At 43.9% G+C, this 22,223-nt stretch overlaps 3 protein-coding genes across 3 annotated transcripts; 2 read left to right on the forward strand and 1 right to left on the reverse strand.

The window, feature by feature from the left end:
- Positions 1-2,494: 2,494 nt before the first annotated feature.
- Positions 2,495-6,972, forward strand: LOC139291431 (high-affinity choline transporter 1-like). The gene is made up of 8 exons (XM_070913450.1): positions 2,495-2,678; positions 3,335-3,448; positions 4,054-4,209; positions 4,861-5,009; positions 5,331-5,474; positions 5,620-5,773; positions 5,845-6,062; positions 6,153-6,972. The coding sequence occupies exons 1-8, from the start codon at positions 2,495-2,497 to the stop codon at positions 6,705-6,707; spliced, it is 1,674 nt and encodes a 557-aa protein (XP_070769551.1). The 3' UTR covers positions 6,708-6,972.
- Positions 6,973-7,486: 514 nt separating this feature from the next.
- Positions 7,487-10,719, forward strand: ttc9c (tetratricopeptide repeat domain 9C). Its single transcript, XM_070913569.1, has 4 exons — positions 7,487-7,583; positions 8,752-9,105; positions 9,400-9,582; positions 10,177-10,719. Exons 2-4 carry the CDS (start codon positions 8,772-8,774, stop codon positions 10,332-10,334), a joined length of 675 nt encoding a protein of 224 aa, XP_070769670.1. The 5' UTR covers positions 7,487-7,583; positions 8,752-8,771; the 3' UTR covers positions 10,335-10,719.
- A 1,096-nt stretch (positions 10,720-11,815) lies between these two features.
- On the reverse strand, positions 11,816-21,639 carry LOC139291820 (proline-rich protein 36). Its single transcript, XM_070913927.1, has 5 exons — positions 21,373-21,639; positions 15,466-15,688; positions 14,538-14,768; positions 12,281-14,337; positions 11,816-12,241 (listed from the first exon to the last, which is right to left on the reverse strand). Exons 1-5 carry the CDS (start codon positions 21,637-21,639, stop codon positions 11,816-11,818), a joined length of 3,204 nt encoding a protein of 1,067 aa, XP_070770028.1.
- Positions 21,640-22,223: the final 584 nt, after the last annotated feature.

Below are 22,223 nucleotides of genomic sequence, written 5' to 3' on the forward strand. Positions count from 1 at the left end.
AGTTTCATAATCATTTTTTGGTAGAAAATGCCAAACAATCCCCAGTTCCAGCTTGTCTTATGTGATTGTAACTTAAATATCTTTGGATTTTGGACTGTTAATCAAACAAGAGAGGCAATTTGATCACATCATGTTGGGCTTTAGGAAAGCGTGACGGACATTTTTTACTTTTTTTCTGGCATTTTAGAGACCCAAGGTTTAATGAATAATCATTAGTTACAGCCCTACAGTGAAGGCAAACATGGGCGTTGCCTTAATGTAAATGGGGTATACCAAGAGAAATTAATAGCAAAGTAATTCCCATATTCATGATATGCAGACAGACTTTGAAGAGGAAGGAAGATAAAGCAGATTCTTTTTAGTTCTGGTTATCAGGACCCGGTTTTCATTCCAGCACCCCAGTTTTTGGACAACTAACAATGGACTCTCCAACTCTACCTGATTATCAGAGGTACATTGATCTATCCATGAACTGGCCCAAGTTTGCAGGATTTTTTTGAAAGCCTACAGTACATTTAGCTGCTGCAAAGTGCTTGTCCTTACCTTCACTTCCCCCTCTGCCACGGGAGGTTATTCTGTTAAAAGAATACTCTGTTTTTATAAGAATAGAAGAACAATATACATCTCTTTGCGTTCAGTAGAGAGATTGGTGCAAGACATATTTAACCTAGCATAGCCGAATATGGTAAGCTAGGTGAAATAAGTCCAACACCTTGCACCACACAAACAGCTAGCACTGGCAATGTTCTTACTCTGAGCGAAGTGGCCTTGCATGAACACACTATTATCTGCCATTATCACATAACAGATTTCAGCCTGTGCTGTTTTGTCTTTACTCTTTCCCAGAGATTCGAGGCAATGTCAGTCAGTTGGTCGGTCCAGACTGAAGTGTCTCAACAACTACTAGATCAATTGCCATGAACTTTTGCACAAACTATCATGGTTCCCAGAAGATGTATCCTAAAGACTTTGGTGATCCCTTGATGTTTTCTCCAGGTTGACATTTTTGGTTAAGTGTTAAATGTTTCGACAATTATGGAAACTATTGGCTTGATAAACTAAGACGGTGAACCTGGTAAATATCCCCTGCTAAAACATCAGCATGTTGGCATTGTCACTGTGAGCATGTTAGCATGTTGACATTAGCATTTAGCTCAAATCGCCATTGTGCCTAAGTACAGCCTCACAGAGCCACAGGCATGACTGCAGACTCTTAGTGTTGTCGAGTGTTAAACTCTTAATAAATAATAGTTATGGATATTTAATTTTATTATGGTAAAATACTGAAGATGTAAAACCAAGTCTTTATGTGGGGCCTCTGATGCTGATGAACTGGGTAGTTTGTAAAATACAATAGGTCCACTCAGAGAAGGAACAAGTGCTATACTGGAGTCATTAGGCTGGAGAATGGACCTAGTTTAACAGAAGCATCTGTGTTCCTGTTTGTCGTCGTTGCTTTGAGGTGTTTTGACTGCTTTTGAATGACATGCAGGAATGCAGCACGGTAGTTTCCCATAGTATCACCTCCAGTTCTTTTTAAAAGATATCACTTAGAGGGAAGTACGGGGAGAAGGAAAACATTCTGTCTCACCTGTCCGGGCAAGGGAGAGCTGGTTGTCATACTGAATATTTAAGTTTGTAGATAAGGGAATACACACATTTTGTTAAATTCTTGCATGCACATTTTCGCAGCTGCCCTCTTGTGTTTCCACTATTATGAGATGGATTGCCATGCTATTAAAGGATAGGTTCACATTTTTTCAAGTCTGTCTTAAAACAATAGTCAGGTGCCCACAGGTACACTAAAACAGGTTTTTGTAATCACTCCTCCTGCTGATACTGACCATTGAAACATCCCTTCTATGATTCCATTGTAAATGATGGGGGACCAAATCCACAGTCCTCTTTTTTTGCAAAAATGTGGTCAAACACTTATCTTAAGTTAAAATGAGGTTTCAACAGTCTGATCAAATCAAGTGGATATCTTATAATAAGATGGTCGCTCACAGGCTGAAGAACACCCGTCATTGGCTCCGCTACACTTGCATGGCTGTTGACTTTTGTTTTAGGTTTTGCGGCCCCCTTACATTCTTCTCGTTCCCCCCAGGTTGACAACCACGGATTTATCTAAAATTATGAATATTATGAACCCATGAAGTTGCGTATCTTGTGGTGCAGCTGCCTGGCAGGAGACAATCATATTTTGACTGGTCAGATAGCCTAATAGTAATTATATTGATAGTTTGGTCTGGGTTTTTTTTGAGAATTAATGAATGCAAAATGAAAAATTTTAAATTATTTCAACTTACAAGCACTTACACATATAGTTACCTACAAATTACTAATTTCTAATATATAATTTTTGTCTGTTTTTGTTGTCCTCAGTTGGATTGTTTACTTACTGTAATCTACGTTGGAATCTTGTCCTTCTTGTTTCAACACACAATTCATGTGTTAAGAGAGGCACAGTCAGTCAGTCCGTCAGTCAGTCACGATGAGCCTGAACGTCCCAGGACTGGTGGTGATGTTGCTCTTCTACCTGCTGGTGCTGGGCATCGGAATCTGGGCCTCCATGAAGTCCAAGCAGATGCAGAAGAGCAGCCTTGCAGACCGGACAGAGATCACTCTGTTGGGCAACAGAGGGATCAGCCTGGCGGTGGGAGTCTTCACCATGACAGGTGAGTGTGGAAATTAAATGAGCAATGAGTCGCATTTTGGCAGCCTTGAATTCTGCTGTGATGCAAGTTAAAGTTTATTTATACATATCGAACAGTTTATGATGTCTCACAAAGTCTAGTTGTAGCGAGTCTCACGTTGCAACTTATCTATTTATTTATTAAACTTTCTAGACCATTGTTTAAAATGTATTGTTAGAAAAGAGTTTTCAACTAAGATTATTAGTTTTATACTAATAATTTTTGCAACCTTTAACTTGTAGCCCTCCCTCACTATATTTATATATATATAGTTTCCATATATAGGGTTATATATATATATATACATATATATATAACCCCACTTTTTGATTTCTTTCTTTTTTGGTATGTGGTACATATTCTTTATATAGTTTTATGGGGTGTTTCAAATGTACAGTGAGAGTATGATATGAGTTTACAGTTCCTAAAGCAGGTTATGAATATGTGGATAAATTAAAACAATGTATAAAACAACATTTAATCGTTAAATGGCACATAATTCAGTCAGTTTAGCCTAAACAGAGGGTTACAGTGTGGTCTGTAAGCTGCTGCAAATCTGTCTCACAAATATAGGTAACATGTATATGTGTATATATATATACAGTGTTTGTTTGTGTTTGTATGTGTGCTTCCTACAGCCACATTTGTTGGAGGGGGCTTCATTGTTGGTCTGACAGAGGCAGTGTACACTCCAACCATGGGACTGACCTGGGCTGTCATGCCAGTAACAGCAGCCCTGTCTTTCATTGTTGGTAAGAAGTTTTTTAGGCATCACAATAATGGCATCATATGTTAATGATTATATTTTTCTGAGATACACCTCCCCCTCAGTATAATGTTTAATACTGAGAGGAAAATATCTAAATATCTAAAATAAGTCAGGGTTTGTACCTCTAGACATGATACTATATGTTTTAAATACTGGGTGGACAGGTCTGTCTTGTCAGATACGTTCCCGAGGAACCATTTCGAATGTATATTTAAAAAGGAGGCCTCCACCATTGGACACATCAATGTCTGGTCTTACTGGGGGTTTTTTTATGGCTCCAGACAGAGCTATGCGAAATATGATAAATTCAGTTGGAGCTGAAGACGTGGAAGTGAGCTTATCAGACCTCTGTAGCCCATTCTTCATCTCTGCTTGAGGCTAGCAGCTCGAGACCACATCAGCCGCGACTCGCATAACACACCTGAATCTCTGACTGAACTGTCAGTGGTCGAGTTGCATTGTGGTTAACGTATTCACCGGGTCTTGACAAGGACGAAAAATGTGTGGATTAAAAAAGACGAGTTTGATCATATATAGGGAAACATGCAGTGATAAATCTGTCTCCCTTTGTGTGAATCATTTACAAAGGTGGACTTTTCTTCGCCAAGACAATGAGAGACAGAAAATATGTGACCATGATGGACCCGTTCCAGATCAAGTACGGAAATTTAATAAGTGGAGTTCTGTCTGTGGTACTGCTGATATCTGACATCATCTGGGTTACAGGAACTCTAATTGGTTTAGGTAAGTGACAGTTTTCTCTAAAAGTCAATAATATAATTTGTACCCTTGTTTACTTATTGCACCTTGACGAGCATACATGATTTCCAGGATATTATTATTCTTTTGATTTGAAACAAACTAACACGCTACATGTTATCATGCACCAACGTAATTTCCAGGAAAGAAACTAGCATGTATTTGGGCCATTATAATAATTCCAAGAACATCACCAGATGCAATGCTGAAACATGTTTCGTTACCTTCACAATGAAAGGATAAAATAAAATATGTTCTCTGCTGTGAACCTTTCACCCATCAACCTGTCAAATTGTTTATTCAACTCAAGACTCCACAGCTGTGGCACTCCCTCTGAAAAAACAAACTTGAGTCACTTCAATTTATCAACTTGTTAGACCAGTGGAGTATTTTTCATATCAGTTTTATACACCAAAACTCAATCATGAAATACTATAATACGGCTAAGTTAAGTAGGACACTACTTAATCGTCACATTAATCTGTTGTTACTTAATCTATCAAAACTTAATTTAATCATACTGACGTGCACAGTGGATATCATGCCAAACAGAATGAGTAATTATTACAAAATAGCGTTAAAATGTATTAGATGTGTATACGAGTCTGCATGTATGTGACTGTGTTACTTTCATAGGTGCAACAATGAGTGTGATCCTGGGTCTTTCCTACACGTTTTGCATTTGGATCTCAGCTGCAGTAGCCATCATCTACACATTGCTGGGAGGCCTCTACTCTGTAGCCTACACAGACATCATACAGCTATCCCTCATATTCTTTAGCTTGGTGAGTTCCTCGCTTACATAGGAAATCATTTATTCCTAAAGCTTATTATGAGACAGTTCAACTTAAACATCTTGAAGCGTGTTAAAGCCTGTTCTACTGTTGAGATGCAATGCATTGAGTTTGACCTTGAGGGACAAAACATCTTTTATTATATATTATGAAAAGCTTATGGTGGCTCACTGGTATCCTACCAAGCCTCTACTTGTCTGCTCACCGGTGTGGCTGGTCTGAGAGTGAACAATTGTAACTCTACCTTACTTTATCAAGTGAATATGCATGTTTTAAAATGTTTATGTCAGTGGTTTGTTGTCTTTTCTGCAGTGGTTGTGTGTCCCCTTCATCCTGATGAACCCCCATTCAGCTGACATCACCAAGACCGCTTTCAACTTTACCTACCAGGCCCCCTGGATTGGTTCAGTGGATAAAGAAAGAGCATGGAGGTGGATTGACAATTTCTTATTATTGGTAAGTACTACATTCAGTAATTTTGTACTGCAGTCATCCATGACTACTGGAGGAATAGGCAGTAGGTTGCCATGTAAACTGGCCGTGGGGTAAAGAGTGATGGCATGTAAATATAGAAACTGTGGTTTTGTTTGTTTTTTCTAAGGCTCTTGGTAACCTGGGATATCAGGACTTCCACCAGAGGACCCTGTCAGCTTCCTCATCAACCACAGCCAGGATAACCTGCTTTATTGCAGCTCCTCTCATCTTCATACTCGGAATCCCATCTGTGTTGATCGGAGCAGTCGCAGCATCAACAGGTACAGCAATGGAATGAAATAGAAAACAATAGTGAGACTATGATAATTTATGTCACATTTTTTGGTGTCAGACTGGAACATGACCATATACGGCTCCCCGTCCCCGTACGAGCGTGGAGAGGCAGGTCAGGTTCTGCCCATTGCTCTGCAGAACCTCACCCCAAACTACATCTCCATCATCGGTATCGGAGCTATAGCTGCTGCCGTGATGTCATCAACAGACTCAGCTCTATTGTCGGCCGCCTCAATCTTCACATCCAACATATATAAGAACATCCTGAGGACCAAGGTAAGATGAGACCGGATGACTTAGACTATGATTAAAGACCTGTGGTTATTTCTTTTCTGTTTCAGCTTCCAGTCTTTTTTTCCCCCGCAGGCATCAGATCGGGAGCTCCAGTGGGTGATCTGTGTAACCGTGGTGCTGGTGGGCTTGGCTGGCACATCGCTCACCTTCCTACACAACAGCATCATGGTTTTCTGGATCCTGGGCTCAGACATAACCTACACCATCATGTTTCCTCAGCTCGTCTGCGTCCTCTTCTTTAACATCTCTAATGGCTACGGCTCCATGATGGGCTTGCTAGTTGGAGTGTTGCTGAGAGTGCTGAGTGGCGAGCCACTGGTAGGGTTGCCTATTGTTCTCCACTTCCCGGGTTGCACTCTTGAGGATGGCATATATGTCCAGCGCTCTCCTGTTAGGACCATCTGCGTGTTGTCCACCATCTTTGCCACGTTATTGTTCTCCTACCTGGCTTCACTGCTCTTCAATAAAGGACTGATTCCTGAGAGGTGGGATGTACTTAAAGTGAAAACCCACAAAACGCTGCAGACACAAATATCAATGAGCAATGACGCCACCAAAATAGACGAGGAGGAGAAACCTGAAGTGAATGAGACTGAATTAATGTTGACCACAAATCAGCAGGACTGAAAGAGAAATGATTTAATGGGATGCTAACATGTTTTGTATGGAGCTATATCACCATGTCTCTATTTTTATATCAAATGGATTTCACTGGACTGCAGTACATAGAATCATTGAAATTAGCCTCACTTTTACCAGCTGCAAGTGATGAATGAATTAAAATGCAGGTCTTTTACTTGTACCAAAATATTTGGTGTAAGTGTAGTATTGCCAAGTTTACTTACACCACTACAGTAAAACATCTGAGTACTTCTTCCACCACGGCACATGATACTGATGTAATTTTATGTTTGACTGTCAAACAATCAATAAAAGCCCAAATAAGCTGGGAGGTTAATTAATGAAACTGTGAAACATGTATCTCTAACTGTACAGTCAAATACAGGATGAATGGATAAATGGAATGGAGCCCGATAAATCTGTAGGCCTACTACACCTCCCTCCCTTATGTTGTGACATCTATGCCCTGAGCCTGCATTCAGCAGAACGGATGCGCAGGTACTTCAGTTAAAAGAAATGTATCCCACTTAATAAGGTTTAAAAAGTAAATCTAAAAATGTACTTCCAATTCAGTTGGATGTGAGTACATTTTATAGATTATTTTTGCTCCTTTGTTAATTCCAATTAGTTTTTTTGAGTGACTATGTATATCATAAGAGTGAGTATAATGAATATAGTAAATGTAACTAAATGTATTTTGACGTTTTTGTGTTTATGTACTGGTAATTCCTGGTTCGGCCTTGTTGTGGCAGTAACGCTGCCTGAAGTTGAAGGTTTGACCACATAATAAGAAGAAAACAAGGAAGCGTCCGTACAGCAGCAGAATGATTGTCAACTGCAAAAAGTAGCTGTCCGTTGATGATCTTTTCAGTGGCGTGTAAGGTGAGATGATGCAAAGCAATTTATCCATCGCATGTTAATGTACCAGGCCGTTAACATGTGTAGACATCCTGTATTAAAGAGGATGAAGGTTAGCTAGTGTGTGGGCAGGTGGAGTTAGCATGGTAACTTTGCTAGCTCGGCTAGCTGTAGCCACAAACCGTTAACGTTCTCCTGTACCGAACGTTCAGTAAAGTCCGTTCCAGTGTTCCAAATGAATGACGTCTGCTTCCTAGCAGAACCTGACGCTAGCTTAGCGATAGAAGCTAACTTTTCTTAGCAATGCCACAAATACCAATACACACAAGTTAACGATAGCAAAGTGGCAGCAGTGGAAATGAAAACGAAACACAGTAGTAGTGTTCTCAAAGTGTGGTGGATGTCGCTGATATAAACAGCCGAAATTATACTTTTCAATGATGAAGTATGGCGTTTCATGTATCAGTAACAAGCTGATTGTGATCATTCTTCAGTGTGTACTGTAAGTTAACAGGCTGCAGCTACACATGACTTCGTCAGTGGTTGATACACCAACATTGATTTTAAGCTTGATTTCATGATATTGTTCTGGATCAGTTTGATAATGACAATGAGGCTCAGTACTTAATGTGAATTGGACCATCTGCCAGATACCCAATCCATTTAAAGGGGCACCCCAGCAATGCCCCTTTACTCACAAGAGACAGAGTTTTTTTAAGTGAATGGTCAAAAGGCTGAGATAGCCTGACTCACTAGTATGGGTCAAGCTCCAAAATAGTTGGATCCTGCAATTCCCATAAGCCATAATGCAGCTTGATAGGACAGGGGACAATGGAGATAGTTAACTTTATCATAAACTAGAGAAATAGTAGGGAAAAACATACACTGGATAGGGAAGTCTGCATGACCCTCCCTACCTGGTAATTGCCTTTGTCTTTTCATCTCTATCATTTTGTAAAGCTGGCTGTATGTGTAAGACTCTCTTGAGCCTAATCTGATATTACTACGGAGTGATTTTCTCACGTATTTGCCTATTTACTTAAACAAGTATCTCAGATCAGTTCACTCTAAATGTTGAACAGAAATATGAAGAGGAGCTTAAACTGATGTGCTCTGTAATGTGTCTTAATTTATATGAACTGCTCTTCAGCAGCTTCTTAGGACCTTAATTTTATGTTATTAATCTCAACAGCTAACGAGCTCCACTGCGAAATGGAGGCTGGAGGAGGAGAGGAGAGTATGGATGTGCAGGGGGCAGCAGCAGCTGAAACAAGCTTTTCTGGACACCGACAGACTTACGCAAAGCCCGTTTGGGCTTCGCTAGAGGAAGCAGCCCAAATGAAAACAGAAGGGAACGCTTTCTACAGGGAGAAGAACATTCGCTCAGCCATCGGGCGTTATCACCGCGCTCTGCTCATCCTCAGAGGGCTCGACTCTGATGTGATGACGCCAGTGAAAGGCTTTGGACCTGAGATACCTGTTCTCACACCTGAACAGGAGGCTGTACTGAGAAGCACACAAGTGGACTGCTACAACAACTTAGCTGGTAGATAAAACATCACAACCATGCAAAGTGGGGAAAAGAGTACTACAATATCCTGCTGAAGTAGAAATACTGTTATTTGACTTAAATATATCCCAAATCTATTCAAGTAGTAGCTCCTAAATTATTCTGAGTATCAGTTAAGTAGTGGCATGTAGTCAGTTAGTTTTATAAGAGGTTATGTCCTTTTTAAGAGAGCTTTTTCACCGATTACCTTAAAAGGAAATTGGCAGCTGGGGACAGTATGCACAGTATTTGTAAGTATGTAATATATATGTACATATATATCTCTTCCAGCCTGTTTGCTGCAGAGACAGAGTGTTGACTATGCTCGTGTGCGGGAGTACAGCCTGCGGGTACTGCAGTGGCGACCAGGTGATGTTAAAGCACTGTACAGGGCAGGAGTAGCCACTCTGGAGATGGGAGATGCACAGACTGCTAAACAGTACCTCACCCAGGCCTGCAGAGAGCAGCCTAATGGTAAGAAAAGAGCCAGTGCATCAGGATCATCCATGGCAGGTTTAGGCCATCGTCATTTATTTAGATATTTCTGAGTTTCTCAATGCAGTGTTGCACGTCTTGCAGTCCTCTGTCAGTGTCTACACAGGATGCATTCAGCCACAGTACTTTTTCGCCTAATAGCATCTATAAAGCTCACTAATTAACATATTATATCTTGTCACAGATTAAACGAACAAGATACAACTTTTAGTATGTCTTGAATTAAAGGTCTTTCAGATAAAATATTAGATGCTCTGCAAATTCAAAACTGGCAAAGACCAAATTGCAGTCTGTATTGTTATTTCAAGGACTGATTTGTGAATTCATTCATTCATTTTCAGTTCATTTTTGCAAAACAAAGTATGTTGCATGGGACATTTGGCTCTGTCACAGAACTGCTGGATAAATCATTTCCATACATGTAATACAGTATCTCTAGCACAATTCTGCAGATTCTCTCCTAGCCTCCTCCTACGTATTTGACACCTGTGGGATAACGGAGTAACAAGTAATAAGTATGCCTTTCCAAAACAAAACCTCATCTTTCATTTCCACTTCATTTTTCTGATGCAGATGCCAATGTGAGGAAGCACCTGCAGAGGGCTGAGGAGAAACTGAATCGGGAGTTACAGAAAGAGAGGGCCATGTACAGAGGCATGTTTTCCCCGAGCCTGAAGAGCAGCTCCGGAGAAGGGATTAACCTAACCAACAGAGCTGGTGAAGGAGTTTAGCCTGCCAGCTCAACCTGCCAAATAAAGCCTCAACCTGAGAGAAAGACTGTGTTCAACCTCAACTGATCACAAACCAGCTGAAGAATGTTCACACATCTTGAATCACTAATGTTACCATGTGTCCTTTTAGGTGTCAATGAGCTGAGCATAGTACACAATAGTAAGAATTGTACATTATACAGAATACTGGAATGCAGTCAGTAAAGATGTCTGAAAATAGAAAGGAGAGGACAGTTAGTTTCCTAGCAACACGAAAACACAGCTGTTTTTTGGATATTTCACAAAAACGCTTCTGAAAGCTAAAGTGAGACTCTTCATGCACTACTCAAAGTTCTGATTATGCCTTCATGATTGCAGTTGTCTGATCAGGGCTGTGAATGTTGATTTTGTGAGTTTTCAAGTAAAATATTTTTATAAATAATGTCCAAGCTCAGACGTCTCTTTTGATTGTAAAATATGAAATAATGCAGGTATTTCAGGCACAGTACAAGTTTAGTTATACGTTTCTTTTATTAATAGTAAGCCATGAGAAGCCACATTTTGTCTCAAGTAACTCATCAATATTTTAATCATTCAATATTTATTTGAAAATCCTGAGCACAATATCAAGTTAAAGAGTATTTGCTTGGTTTTGGTCATTATCTGGCCAATATGATTGTACTTCAGAGGCAATATTGCCCATAAACAAAGGAATATCACATTCTCACAATAGCTATAATCACTGAACAAGTTACAGAGCAGCATGCAGACGAGGAGTGTACACATACACATTCATACTCATTGTTACAGGATGACTAAACCAATACATGATGAAGCTGCTTATAGCCAATATTCTTTAAATCGGGCTACTTTTCAGCCACAAAAGGAGTCCAGAATAGTGTTCCTGTTGAGATGTCAAATCCTTTGAAACAGCATTCACACTATGAAAAACCCACACCAAGTTTTTAGAGGGTTTGTAGTTCTTCACAGCTCCCTAAAAGTAATAATTCACCCCTAAATAAAGTTGTCACCTATGTTTTCTTCACACGTGGCCCATGCTGCATCCTATAGCGCACTCGCTTGCTACTGTAGGATACACAATTTACAATAATACATTGTCAATGTGGAAAGACAGTGCAATCATTTGGCTACAAAGCACTCTGATTATGCCTCTGACATTTTGCTGTTTTTTGGGGCGCTATAAAAAGTGGCTATGTCTTTTAAAAATATACAAAAAACATTACTAGAATGAATGATGTGAGCCAAGAACAAAATGAATAGCAGGTTTTACAGGCTTCATGTGCCTGAGATGAACTTCCAAGCAGATATGTTATGGCCAGCAATATAAAACCAGTGTATCTGACTAATCAATCATAAATCTTTTGAAGCTTGAAAATTAAAAATGATGGCACTTCCTTGTACACGAAATACACCATCACTGGTGTTTTGAACGTAACACATGGAAGATGCATTTACTGTGGTGTTTGTGTATTGTACAAGTGTCACTTCTTGGATGGCCTCCGTTTGAGACTCAGGGACCTCATGGAGCCAAACACTCTCCTCCCCAAGTCCCTCAGCGATCGAGAGCGCTGGAGGGGCATCCGTGGAGGAGGGGATGGAGAGAAGGAAGGGGAAGAGAGAGGGGAGAGGGAATGGCAGCTGCCTTCCAGGCTCTGAGAACGTGAGAGATTAAAGAGGCTGGCGGTGGAGGACAGGCGTTTGTCTTCCTCCTTTGCTCTCAGCAGTCTGACTCCTTCGTCTTTTCTGACGTGCATGCCACCATGCCCCACATCTAATGAGGAGACCCAGTGTGCCCGCTTTGTGGGCTCCTCGCTGTGGTTACGAGGCACCAGCAGGCCTTGGGACTCACTCCTGAACAAAGCCCTCCTGGAAAGCCTGAGGCTGGAGCTGCGTCTCTCCCCATCTTCCTTCCCCCTCTTCTTTGAGAAGATGGGGGAGTTCTCTACTTTTGGCTTCTTGTCATTATTACTGGATGAAGCCTTCGCCCTTCGATGCTCCCTCCTCCAGCTTCCAACACTGTTCCTCCTCCATCCGTAGCCATACTCGGCTCTGTCCATCTCCTCCCTTTCGCTTTCGGACTCTTTGCCCCAGAGGCGTCCCTCAAAGCCTCTCCAGAGTTTGTTGGATGTCTTCCTGGGTGTCTGAGCTGCTGATCGCTCCTGCTCCTCACCCCAAACGGAGCTATAGTCCTCTCTCTTGGCATAGCTGCTTACTGTGGCTGCCCTGACCAACTTATGGGAGGCATGCTTTCCTCTATAAAGCCCATTCCCATCCACCCTCTTCCACCCACCGCTACCCCCATTTCCTCCCCCACTCTGCCGAAGTGATCCACCCCTTGGTTGTATACCGCCATGCTCCAAAGGAGAGCTCCTTGTATTGGTGCGAGGCAGGGAGCACTGGAAGGGCGCATCCCGTCTGAAAACAGAGAGTGGGGTGGCACCCAGAGGGGATGGCTGGAGAGGCCGGGGAGGGGAGCGGCCCCTGGTAGTGGGGCGGGAGGCAGGGGAGGAGGCCGTGGAAGAGGGAAGGTCGGATGGGGAAGGGATCTGCTGGTAGTGGCAGTGTGAGGAGTAGTGGGGAGAGGGAATATGCATGGACTGATAAGGGTGTATGGGGCTGCTGGAGTGTGAGAGAGGAGGGGTGATGCTGGACTGAGACTGTGGAGAATGGGTGACACTGAGAGAAAGCTGTATTGGTCTCTGGGGATTCAGGTCGGTCAGTCTAGTATAGTCATGTGATTGATCTGTCTGAGCTGTCAGGTGAGTTTTACTGTGACCCCTCACCTCGCCTGCAGTATCTGTCTGGAAGCAGTCAATATCCAGCTCCACACCTTGTTCCATCAGTCCAACCACAACAGCCCTAGAGAGGCCAGAGAGGCGGGAGATCTCCCCCACCATGGGGGAGTCTTCACTTAGCTTGGGACTGGAGTTGGGCTCTTGGATTAAGCTGCTGCGCTGAGACCCAGGAGCTGATCCAGAATTTGTACCAAACACTGATGGTCCAGTCTCAGGTGGAGCACCACTGCTCCAGTCTAAGGAACGACAGAAGGCAGATGACCCAAATCCAGAACTGGGTCCAGGCCCTGAAGTGACCTCCAGGGAACTACGGTGGCTCAGGCTGCTTGGACATGTTGAAATGCGAGGGCGAGCTCTAAGTGCTGGGGTGGGTGTAGCAGAGGAGAGTGATGAAGCAGAAGCTGTGGAAGCTGCAGCAAAGTCACTCTTCAAAGCGCCACAACTTCCATTTTTGGAATTGTCCACCGTTCCCCGGCTAGAATTCAAACCAGGAGTCAGGTTCAAGTTGAGGTTGAGATGTAGATTTATGTTCAAGTCCTCTCCTGTTGCTGAAGGAAGGTTACCCAGGTTGATTGAATTCCTAGTGGCTTTTTTCCCAGTAGTGCTGAGGCTGACTCTGGCAGAGTTTCCCAGCAGTGACTTACAGGGAGTTATACTGAGTGTACTGCGGCTGTCAAAGGCAGAAAGAGACTGAGTGGAACCATGACTTTTGCCAGGGGTACAAAGGCCTCTGTGCGGGATTGGACCAGGGGTGGCAGCTGAAGTGAGATCGGAGGTGGAGGAGGTTACCCGTCTGTGGTACTGACGAGCGAGTTGAGAGATGTACTGCTCCAACTGGGTGAAGGAAGCTGGGGCAGGGGGCTGGTGAGGCTGTAGAGGCAGAGTTGGATCAGCGTTGGACTCACGTGGTTCATCTAGTTGGGGTCCTTCAGGGCTCGGAGATGGCTCCTGACACTGGGAGGTGAAGAGGGGGCTCTGGAGGGCGACGGCATGCAGCGGGCTTGGGTAGGGGTACACCTCTTTGGTCCGACGGGATACCAGGTCAGTGCAGTAGCGAGGGTCCAGCTGGGGTTTTGAATGGAGGGAGGAGGTGGAGGAAGAGGAGGTTTGGTTGATTAGCGGGAGAAGGGAAGAAATCAGGGAGTCACAGAGTCCTGAGCTGAGGCCAGACAGAAAGCTCAGACCAGTTGCTTCAAGGTGACTTTGGACTGCAAGAGACGAGAGAAGAAGAATTTCAGACAATTTAATTTTATTATTTATTTATTTATCATCTAAATATTTATATACTCATCTCTTTCCAGACATAAGGGCTCCACTGAGGTTTACAGCCAGAACACTGCTTTGAACCAGCTTCAGCTGGCTGCTGCAAATTCATATTTCCATGGATCTACTGTCTGCACCAGCTCACCTGAAACTGGTGTCCCTTCTCTTGGTCCATCGTCTTCCTGGCTGTTCTGCAGTGCAGGCTGCTGCTGCACTGCACCTTCTGACCACAGGATGTCAGTGTTGTCACCAGACGGAGGAACCTGCTCCCACAGCTTCAGGGGTCTGGCTGGTGGAGCCGATCCTCCCTGAGCAGCATCACTGGACACAGAGTAGCAAGAGTCCGAGAGAGAGCTCCCACTCACTGAATAGAAACCTTGACAAGAGAGAAGCAAAGAAATTCAGTATGTACACGTTTCTTATGCTAACACCTAAGTGACAATATGCAACAATATTTAATGATGTAGGCCAGGAAAAAGGGCCGCCTAGAGGGGGATTGTACTTATTCCTTGGCCTACTCCTATTTGTGTTGTTACTTGTTGGTTTTCCCTCATGGACTGCTCACAAATGACACTATATCAGAAAAATCTTAATTAAAATGTAAGATTTGGAAGAATAGAAGGTTAAGCTATGAAACTAATATCAAACCTAAAATTCAGAAATAATGCCTTTCAGGTTTTTAGGTTTCAGTTGAATTACTTGCTGAGCCTTTTCAGATAGCCTCTACAAGAAAGCAAACAGTATAAAAGAAGGCGTGCGTGAGTGCAGAGCAGGGAGAGGAATGTCTGCTGGGTGTAGAGACACAGAGACCACAGTTACAGCGAGAGTGGATAAGAGTTTGGCAACCAAGGCTGAAAAGTTGAGAGAGAAATGAATGAGTCAGTGCCAAGTCACGGAGTGCAAGTAAACAAAAGTAAAAAAGGAGTACGGTTAATGTTTAATGGGACTTCTCTTACACAAGGTGAGCTGTAGTTATATCAGAAGGTGACTAACTGCGTTGGTCATTGTTCAGGTCACTGCTGTGGACCACACACTGTTGACCACTGAACACACGTGTTTAGGTGTGTGTTTACCTGAACTGGGTCTGGAGTCACTGTCCAGATGGACCACACCACTGGGTTCCGGTGTTGGGGGAGAGAGCAGGTCAGAGGACGCGTCCCAGGACAGAGTAGACCAGCGTGAGTTACTTCCCCCCCTGCCAGATGAAGAGTGGACCATCCCATCCCCTGAATTACTGCCACAGTCCTCTGGGCTGCTCTGACAGGGCAGTACCACTATATCTGAGGGAGACGGAGCCTGGAAAAAAACAAACATGTGACAGGTTAGGCTTGAGCAATGTTAACACAATCAAATATTATAGTATCTTTGACCAAAATATCTGAATACTGTGACTATAAGCATGTACAACAGAACATGGCAGAACATGGCAATCCCCTATGCGTGATATATTATTATATATGACATTATTAGATTGTTAATATGGATGCAACAGTTATTTAAATAAAAATTTAAAGACACCCCAACCAGACAGTTTTGTGAGAAAAAAGTTGGCACCCACTGATTTAACCTTCAACAACTGATTGTTTTTTATAAGTTCATCATGTGTTTTTGAATGTAAAATCTGAATCTGAAAAGTAGCAACTAACTATAGTTATCAGTAGTGGCATACAATATTGCCCTCTGAAATGTAGAAAGCAGCATCAAATGGAAATACTTTTATTGTACGATACAGTACTTGAGTAAATGTACTTAGTTACTTTCCACCAGTGACAATAAGCTTACGGCGTTAAACACACAACTGCAAGTTTGAGAGAGTAGAGACACAGTTGGACCCGTGTAGAAAAACATGTAGGGCTGTCCGTTGTCCATGACATCATTTACCAGAAACACACCCTCCAATGACGTCACAGCGTTTACCAGAACAGTCAGGAATACGGCCCCACACACAACAGCAACAATAACAATCGCCCCGTCAAGTTACCAAAGTACCTCCATTTCCTAGATTAGTAAGGGCTCGGTAGAGTAACCCCCCTCCTCCAATTATCCTCCAAATCCCTCACCCACCCCTCCAGGACGGCAGCCCCTGCATTAGACTGATCGAGCTCAGACAACAGAAACACTGTGAGTGGCACTGATCAATCCTCTTGTTACTGAGGAAACAATACAGGTAGTGACTCACTGCTGGGGCGACAGGAGGGAGGGTGGGGGGAGGGTGGGGGGGGGTTCAGAAGATAATGGGAGAAGACAGATGACGTAACAAAGAGCAGCCGGAGTGGCAGAAGGGAAGGGAAGGGAAGGGGGGAGTGAACTGAGGAGAAAAGAGGGAAGGAAGGAAAAGCAGTAAGAGTTACAGACTTTGACCTGTCTTAGAGCTTATCTCCTCTCCTCCTCTGGGAGCTTCGACTCACTGCTGCCCCCCCCCCTCCTTTTTCTTTTTCTTTTTTCCAGTGAATCTAAAGTGAGTCGTGGCTGAGTGGGTGACTAAAAAAGCGAGTGAGTGAGAGAGGGACAAAAAAAGAGACTGAGAAATAAGAGAGTGAGTCACTGAGTGAGTGAAGGCGGTGAAGGGAGGGTGAGGTGGGGATGGGGAGGGGGCGGGGGTGAGCGGTTGCCGGGTGAGAGAGAAGGGCATCTTGAAGGACCCCCACCTCCCCCACACTCTCCCCCCTGACAAATAATCCCCCCCACTGCCCTCCCTCCCACTTCTATAATATGCTTCGAGCCAGCCGCCCCATACTCACCATAGCTACAGCTGCTCGCTCTCTAACTCTCGCTCGCCTCTCCTCCCACACAGAACCACAACAGGCCCGGCAAAAGATTTAACTCATCCTCAGCCTGAAAACACACACACAATCCTGTCTGGTTGTGGCTCTCGCTCTGTTGTCTGTTCCGCCGCAAAATCACACTCCCTGCAAATGCACTTCTGCACTTGTAAGAACTTCTTTCCTTCCCTTCTCCAGTTCTGTCTATTTAAAGATATGAATGAACCCTTTAAAAATGCCTCTTAAATGTGCATGTAGCTGCAAAAACAAAATCTCTCTCTCTTTCACAAGTGCTCCCAACAACATAATGCATTGCACATTACAGGATATAATGTTACACAGAGACCAGTGCATGATCAAATCATAGGAGGCTGACAGACAAGTGGGTGGGGGTCTGCCCAGAGCTCTGTAATATGATATTGCTTCATGAGAGGGAGCAGCCCCTCTGGAACAGTATGAAGGGAATGTATGGGTCGATTGGATGATAATGCTACAGTGATCGCAGCTGCACAAGCAACACAGCCTCCTCTTAATAAGTGCATTATGTCATTACAGCAGGACAAATTGCAGCGGTTGCCATGTTGAGACAGCATCGTTTGGTCAAACAGTGTAGGATGGAGCGCTTGCTTGTTCTACACGGGCGCAGTATTTATCGTTTCATGCATTATTAATGTGGTATTGAAATTTAAAGACAGCCCACGCTGTGCATCTTCATCTTTGCCAGCGAGCAATGTGCTCCAGCTTTCCTGAAACATCCAGGTGAAATCTTTCGTTGCACATAAAAGTATCAGCGTTACAGAGTGTTTCGGTGAGAAGCTCAGAAGGATCCCGAGGCAAAGAACCAGAGACAAAAGCTGTCTCACTCCACAAGTCAGGGTAATGGCTCTCCATGTAAGATGATGCTTTCCAACACTAAACCTAATTTCAAGACAAGCTGCCTTCAGTAAGAGCACACACAGCACTGCAGGTGGTGTAGAGACACATAGTAATATATTATGGCTGCAACTAACAACTTATTTTTATCATCCATTCATCTGCTGATTGTTTTCTTGATTCATTGAATCGTCATTTGGTCTATAAAACATCAGAAAACAGTGAAAACAAGCCCATAACGGTTTCCTGAAGACCACAGTGATGTCATCAAGTACTTTGTTTTGTCTGACCAACAACCTAAAACCAGAAGATATTCAGTTTACTGTTCTGTTAAGACAAGACAAGGCAACTCATTTTCACATTTAAGGAGCTAAAACCAGTGAATTTATGCCAATTTCCTTGCTTCAAAACACCTGATTTCCCTGCTTCCCTGTGTTTTCTTCAGCGAGGATAATCTCCTTTTTTAACACTGAACTTTAAATGGCAACAGTGGCAACAATCAGTGTTTCAAAAACTTCTCCAACTGGGCCTTGACACTCATTCTGAAGGCAAGAAGAGTTGCCGAAAAAGTGTGAAAATACTAAAATGTTACACACTGAGGACTCAAAGTTTTCTTCTACTTTATATAACACATGCAGAATTGGAAATCAAAGCTGGTTCTATTTATAAAAACAGATTGCCAGCACCAAACTGAATTATTTATGATAGTGAAACATATTTATGCAAATTAAATGTGTTTTCTTTCCACAAACAATATTGAAGAAGCATTGTTTTTGAACAGGTGTTGTTACTCCCCCCCCACCCCCACCCCCAGAAACCTGCGTGCTTCACAAATGTCAGAACACAGCACATGGTTGAAAAGATGAAACGAGTCATTTTAAATTGCATTATTCCATCACAGATGACACCATGCAGCCATAATAATCCCGACCTACCAAATATGGATTTGCACAGAGATAACTCTCTCTGCTGTTGGAGAGAGAAAAGGTGAATCACATTTCAAGAGTTTAATTCCAAAACGAAAAAAGAAAAAAAACAAAACAAAGCTGGTGTTAAAGTGGAGCGCATTATGTTGTGAGTCATCTAATCCTCGGCTCACAAAATAGTTATATTTTTCAAAGCAGAACAAGCTGTGTTTTTCAAAGCTGTAGGTAATGAATTTCAGGTGAAAGAATACAATGTGTGTGGAGATGAAACCTTTACGATAAGCAGAACTTCTCCACCTTTATGGTAGTAAATAAACAGCAGGTGCTCCGTCTACTCTCTCTCTCTCTCTCTCCAGCTGCTGCAGTGTTTAAACTAGATGTGGCCACTTTTTCAACATCAAGAACAACATTTTGTCTTGTGCAAATGTTTGGGTTTGTGTTGGCGGAGGCCAGCCGGGGCAGAGGGCAGAGTGCCAGCCTGCTCTGCTGCACTGGCAGCTCCCTTCAGAGGTGAGAATGAGCAATGCTGCTCGGCCTCTCCGCGGGATTTCTCAGCACCACGGGGGGAAAACTACAGAGGAGATGTAGGTTGGTGGGCGGTGAGGAAGGCAGCACATTATGAGCCGCACTTCCATACAGATGCCCTCACTCGCATGAGACTGCAATGTCTGTCCCCCGCAAAAAGACAGATTTCAATATTTAGAGTTTGTTTCCCTCCCTTCAGCGCAGCCTATATGATTTCAAATAGTTTGTCAAATAAATACACTGTTCTGCAAAAGGTGACCTCAGCTGTGGCCTGATTTAGACAGAACATGTATCAATGTGCTGCAGGCTGCTGACTAACACCTCTCATTAGTATCAGGCGCACACACATATTCACAGTGTAATAACTGTGCAAAGTGACCAGGAGGAAGTGTCCGTTACTTTCCCAGAATAACAATAAAATGTTTTTAATGGAGCCGAGGATGACCCATTTAATATCCGAAGTTAAAAAAAAATCCTGACACCAGCGGACCCTGAACACAACATGAACCTGTCATGTCACTGGTTTGTCAAATCTGGAAATGATCGAGAGATAACCCATGACAGACTGAACAAAATAGCACGCACAGCACTGTAGTCTCAATCAATACGACGAGTATTTTCAGAAATATCTCTTTGTTCAATAAAATGTCAAAAGAAATAGTGAAAAATGTCCATCACAGTCTCCCACTGCTCAAGGTGACATCTTCAAATGGCTTGTCTTGTCTAACCAACCAGTCCAAAACCAAAATATATTCAGTTTACTGTCACAAAAGACAAAGAAAAGCAGCAAATCCTCACATTTAAGAAGTTGTAACTACTATGTCTGGCAATTTTGCTTGAAAAATGGCTTAAACGATTAATTCCTTTTCAAAATAGTTGCTGATAATGTTTCTGTCAATCCTCTAATCGACTAATCTTTCAGCTGTAGTGGTCAGTATTTTCTTGCCAGAGCCCATTTTAGATTCATTAATACGTCTCCCTTCTCTAACAGACAATCCTGCTGGGTGCACTCACAGCCACCTTTATCCTTTTCAACAGATTTTACATCTCGATGACTTCACAGGTTCAAATGTAGTTCATGTTCTCTAATAATGGACCAGACCCCCTACAGCCTCGGTGTCCAGGCCTCAGGACGGGGACCCAGTTCACATCCTGTCCTCCTGTATTACATGTCAACTCACATTCCCCACATCTCTCAACACAAAAAGACCTGCGTATGTATTTCAGGACAAGGTTGGGAAATGGGTTACTTTATACTGTGGGTGTGTTTAGAGATCACACGTCCTCACCTCTCTGTTTGAGTCACTCTCCACTGGAGCATTCAGAGTTTCACAGTAAAAAGATCTAAACTGCTCTTTTAGCTCTGGACAGGATGGGGGACAGTGATGGAGTCCACCTTCATGTTGTGATCAGAGTGATTTGAATGCAAACTGGGTGCCAAAGTGACCTTTACAGCTGATGAGCTTACCGGCCAGAGCCAGGAAAATGCAGCAGTGTCTGGTTGCTGGCTTGTGTGTTAAAACCTGCGCCTGATTTTAGCGCCTGTATCCCACCACATCCTCCCTCCTGTCTAACCTTGAGGCAGGGCACAGAGCCAGCCAGACAGGAGCTGGTCCTGGTACCCTGACCTCAATGACATTTGCTCCATGTGACGGTCACACACACACACACACTGCTGCTGCTGTGTAAAATGACCGGGATGCATGCTTGGATGGTCTCTGGCACCATCTCACTCAGTTGGGTGATGCCATGCGCCGCCAGGCAGCGATAAAATCTGTCTAGTGAACCGCAGAGGGACCGGCTCGTTGGCAGATCACCATCATCCCCGCATCCATATTTAATAATCTCGTCATGTAGAGATCCGGGCTAAGAGCTGACAGACGCACTGACTGACCTGTTGCCTGCGGGATGAAGCAGAGCCACGCGCGGCATCCGAGGCGGCGCTCTCCGGGGCTCCGCTCCCCTCCTCCGCCCGTGGCTCCTCGGCGTTGGCGGCAGCGAAGGCTCGGTCCTCCAGAGCGGCGTCCACCATCTCCAGGTGTTTGCACCTGAGCACCTCCAGCTCCAGCACCCCGGCCAGTGTCGCTTTGATGCGCTCTCCGATACGGACGCGCTCGGTGCCCGACCAGAGCGAGTTCACGCAGCCGCGGCGGCCGGCCATCCTCGTCGGGGTGCCGGCAGGCGGAACCGGGGGCGCACCGCTGACCACCGCTCACTCTCCGTGCAATGGATGAGAGGAACGAAGGGGCTACGGTCCAGCTCCAGGTAGAGCAGCACGGGTCCGGACGAGCGATAGCAACATAGCAGCCGCTTGAATTAACGCAATAAGGAACGTATAATCCTCACCATCTCTAACGTGCCACGCAGCCCGCAGCTTCAGGCAGCCCTGCTGGCTGGCACAAGACTAGAATTAATGAATCAGCCGGTACACTGAAGGAACACCAACGAGCCGCGTCTCATATTCATCCACGCTTAATTTCCTGTTGACACCGTCCCCTTTTTTCCATGTCACTCACAGGCCTACGCTTCCCGGTCCGGTGCAGTTACCATGGTGCCGGGATCCGTACGCTGCGTCCCCGATGAGACAATGCAACAGACGGACTGAGGGTGATAACGTTACATGTGGGAGCAGGCAGCAGAGAGGAGGAGCCACTGCACCAGAGCCGCACGCGGATTGGTGCGGGAAGTTTTTCGAATGGACGCGTGGAGAAAAAAAAAATCCCCCGAGTGTCCAACTTCAGTGTG

This window comes from Enoplosus armatus, chromosome 10 (genome assembly GCF_043641665.1).
Source record: "Enoplosus armatus isolate fEnoArm2 chromosome 10, fEnoArm2.hap1, whole genome shotgun sequence".
Lineage (NCBI taxonomy): Eukaryota > Metazoa > Chordata > Actinopteri > Centrarchiformes > Enoplosidae > Enoplosus > Enoplosus armatus.

Coding starts and splice junctions, on each gene's coding strand:
- LOC139291431 (XM_070913450.1), top strand. CDS start 2,495: ATGAGCCTGAACGTCCCAGGACTGGTGGTGATGTTGCTCTTCTACCTG. Junction 3,449..4,053: donor AGCCCTGTCTTTCATTGTTG/GTAAGAAGTTTT, acceptor TCATTTACAAAG/GTGGACTTTTCTTCGCCAAG. Junction 4,210..4,860: donor AGGAACTCTAATTGGTTTAG/GTAAGTGACAGT, acceptor TTACTTTCATAG/GTGCAACAATGAGTGTGATC.
- ttc9c (XM_070913569.1), top strand. CDS start 8,772: ATGGAGGCTGGAGGAGGAGAGGAGAGTATGGATGTGCAGGGGGCAGCA. Junction 9,106..9,399: donor CTGCTACAACAACTTAGCTG/GTAGATAAAACA, acceptor TATCTCTTCCAG/CCTGTTTGCTGCAGAGACAG. Junction 9,583..10,176: donor CTGCAGAGAGCAGCCTAATG/GTAAGAAAAGAG, acceptor TTTCTGATGCAG/ATGCCAATGTGAGGAAGCAC.
- LOC139291820 (XM_070913927.1), bottom strand. CDS start 21,639: ATGGCCGGCCGCCGCGGCTGCGTGAACTCGCTCTGGTCGGGCACCGAG. Junction 15,689..21,372: donor CTTCATCCCGCAGGCAACAG/GTCAGTCAGTGC, acceptor GTTTTTTTCCAG/GCTCCGTCTCCCTCAGATAT. Junction 12,242..12,280: donor ATAATGACAAGAAGCCAAAA/GTAGAGAACTCC, acceptor AAGAGGGGGAAG/GAAGATGGGGAGAGACGCAG.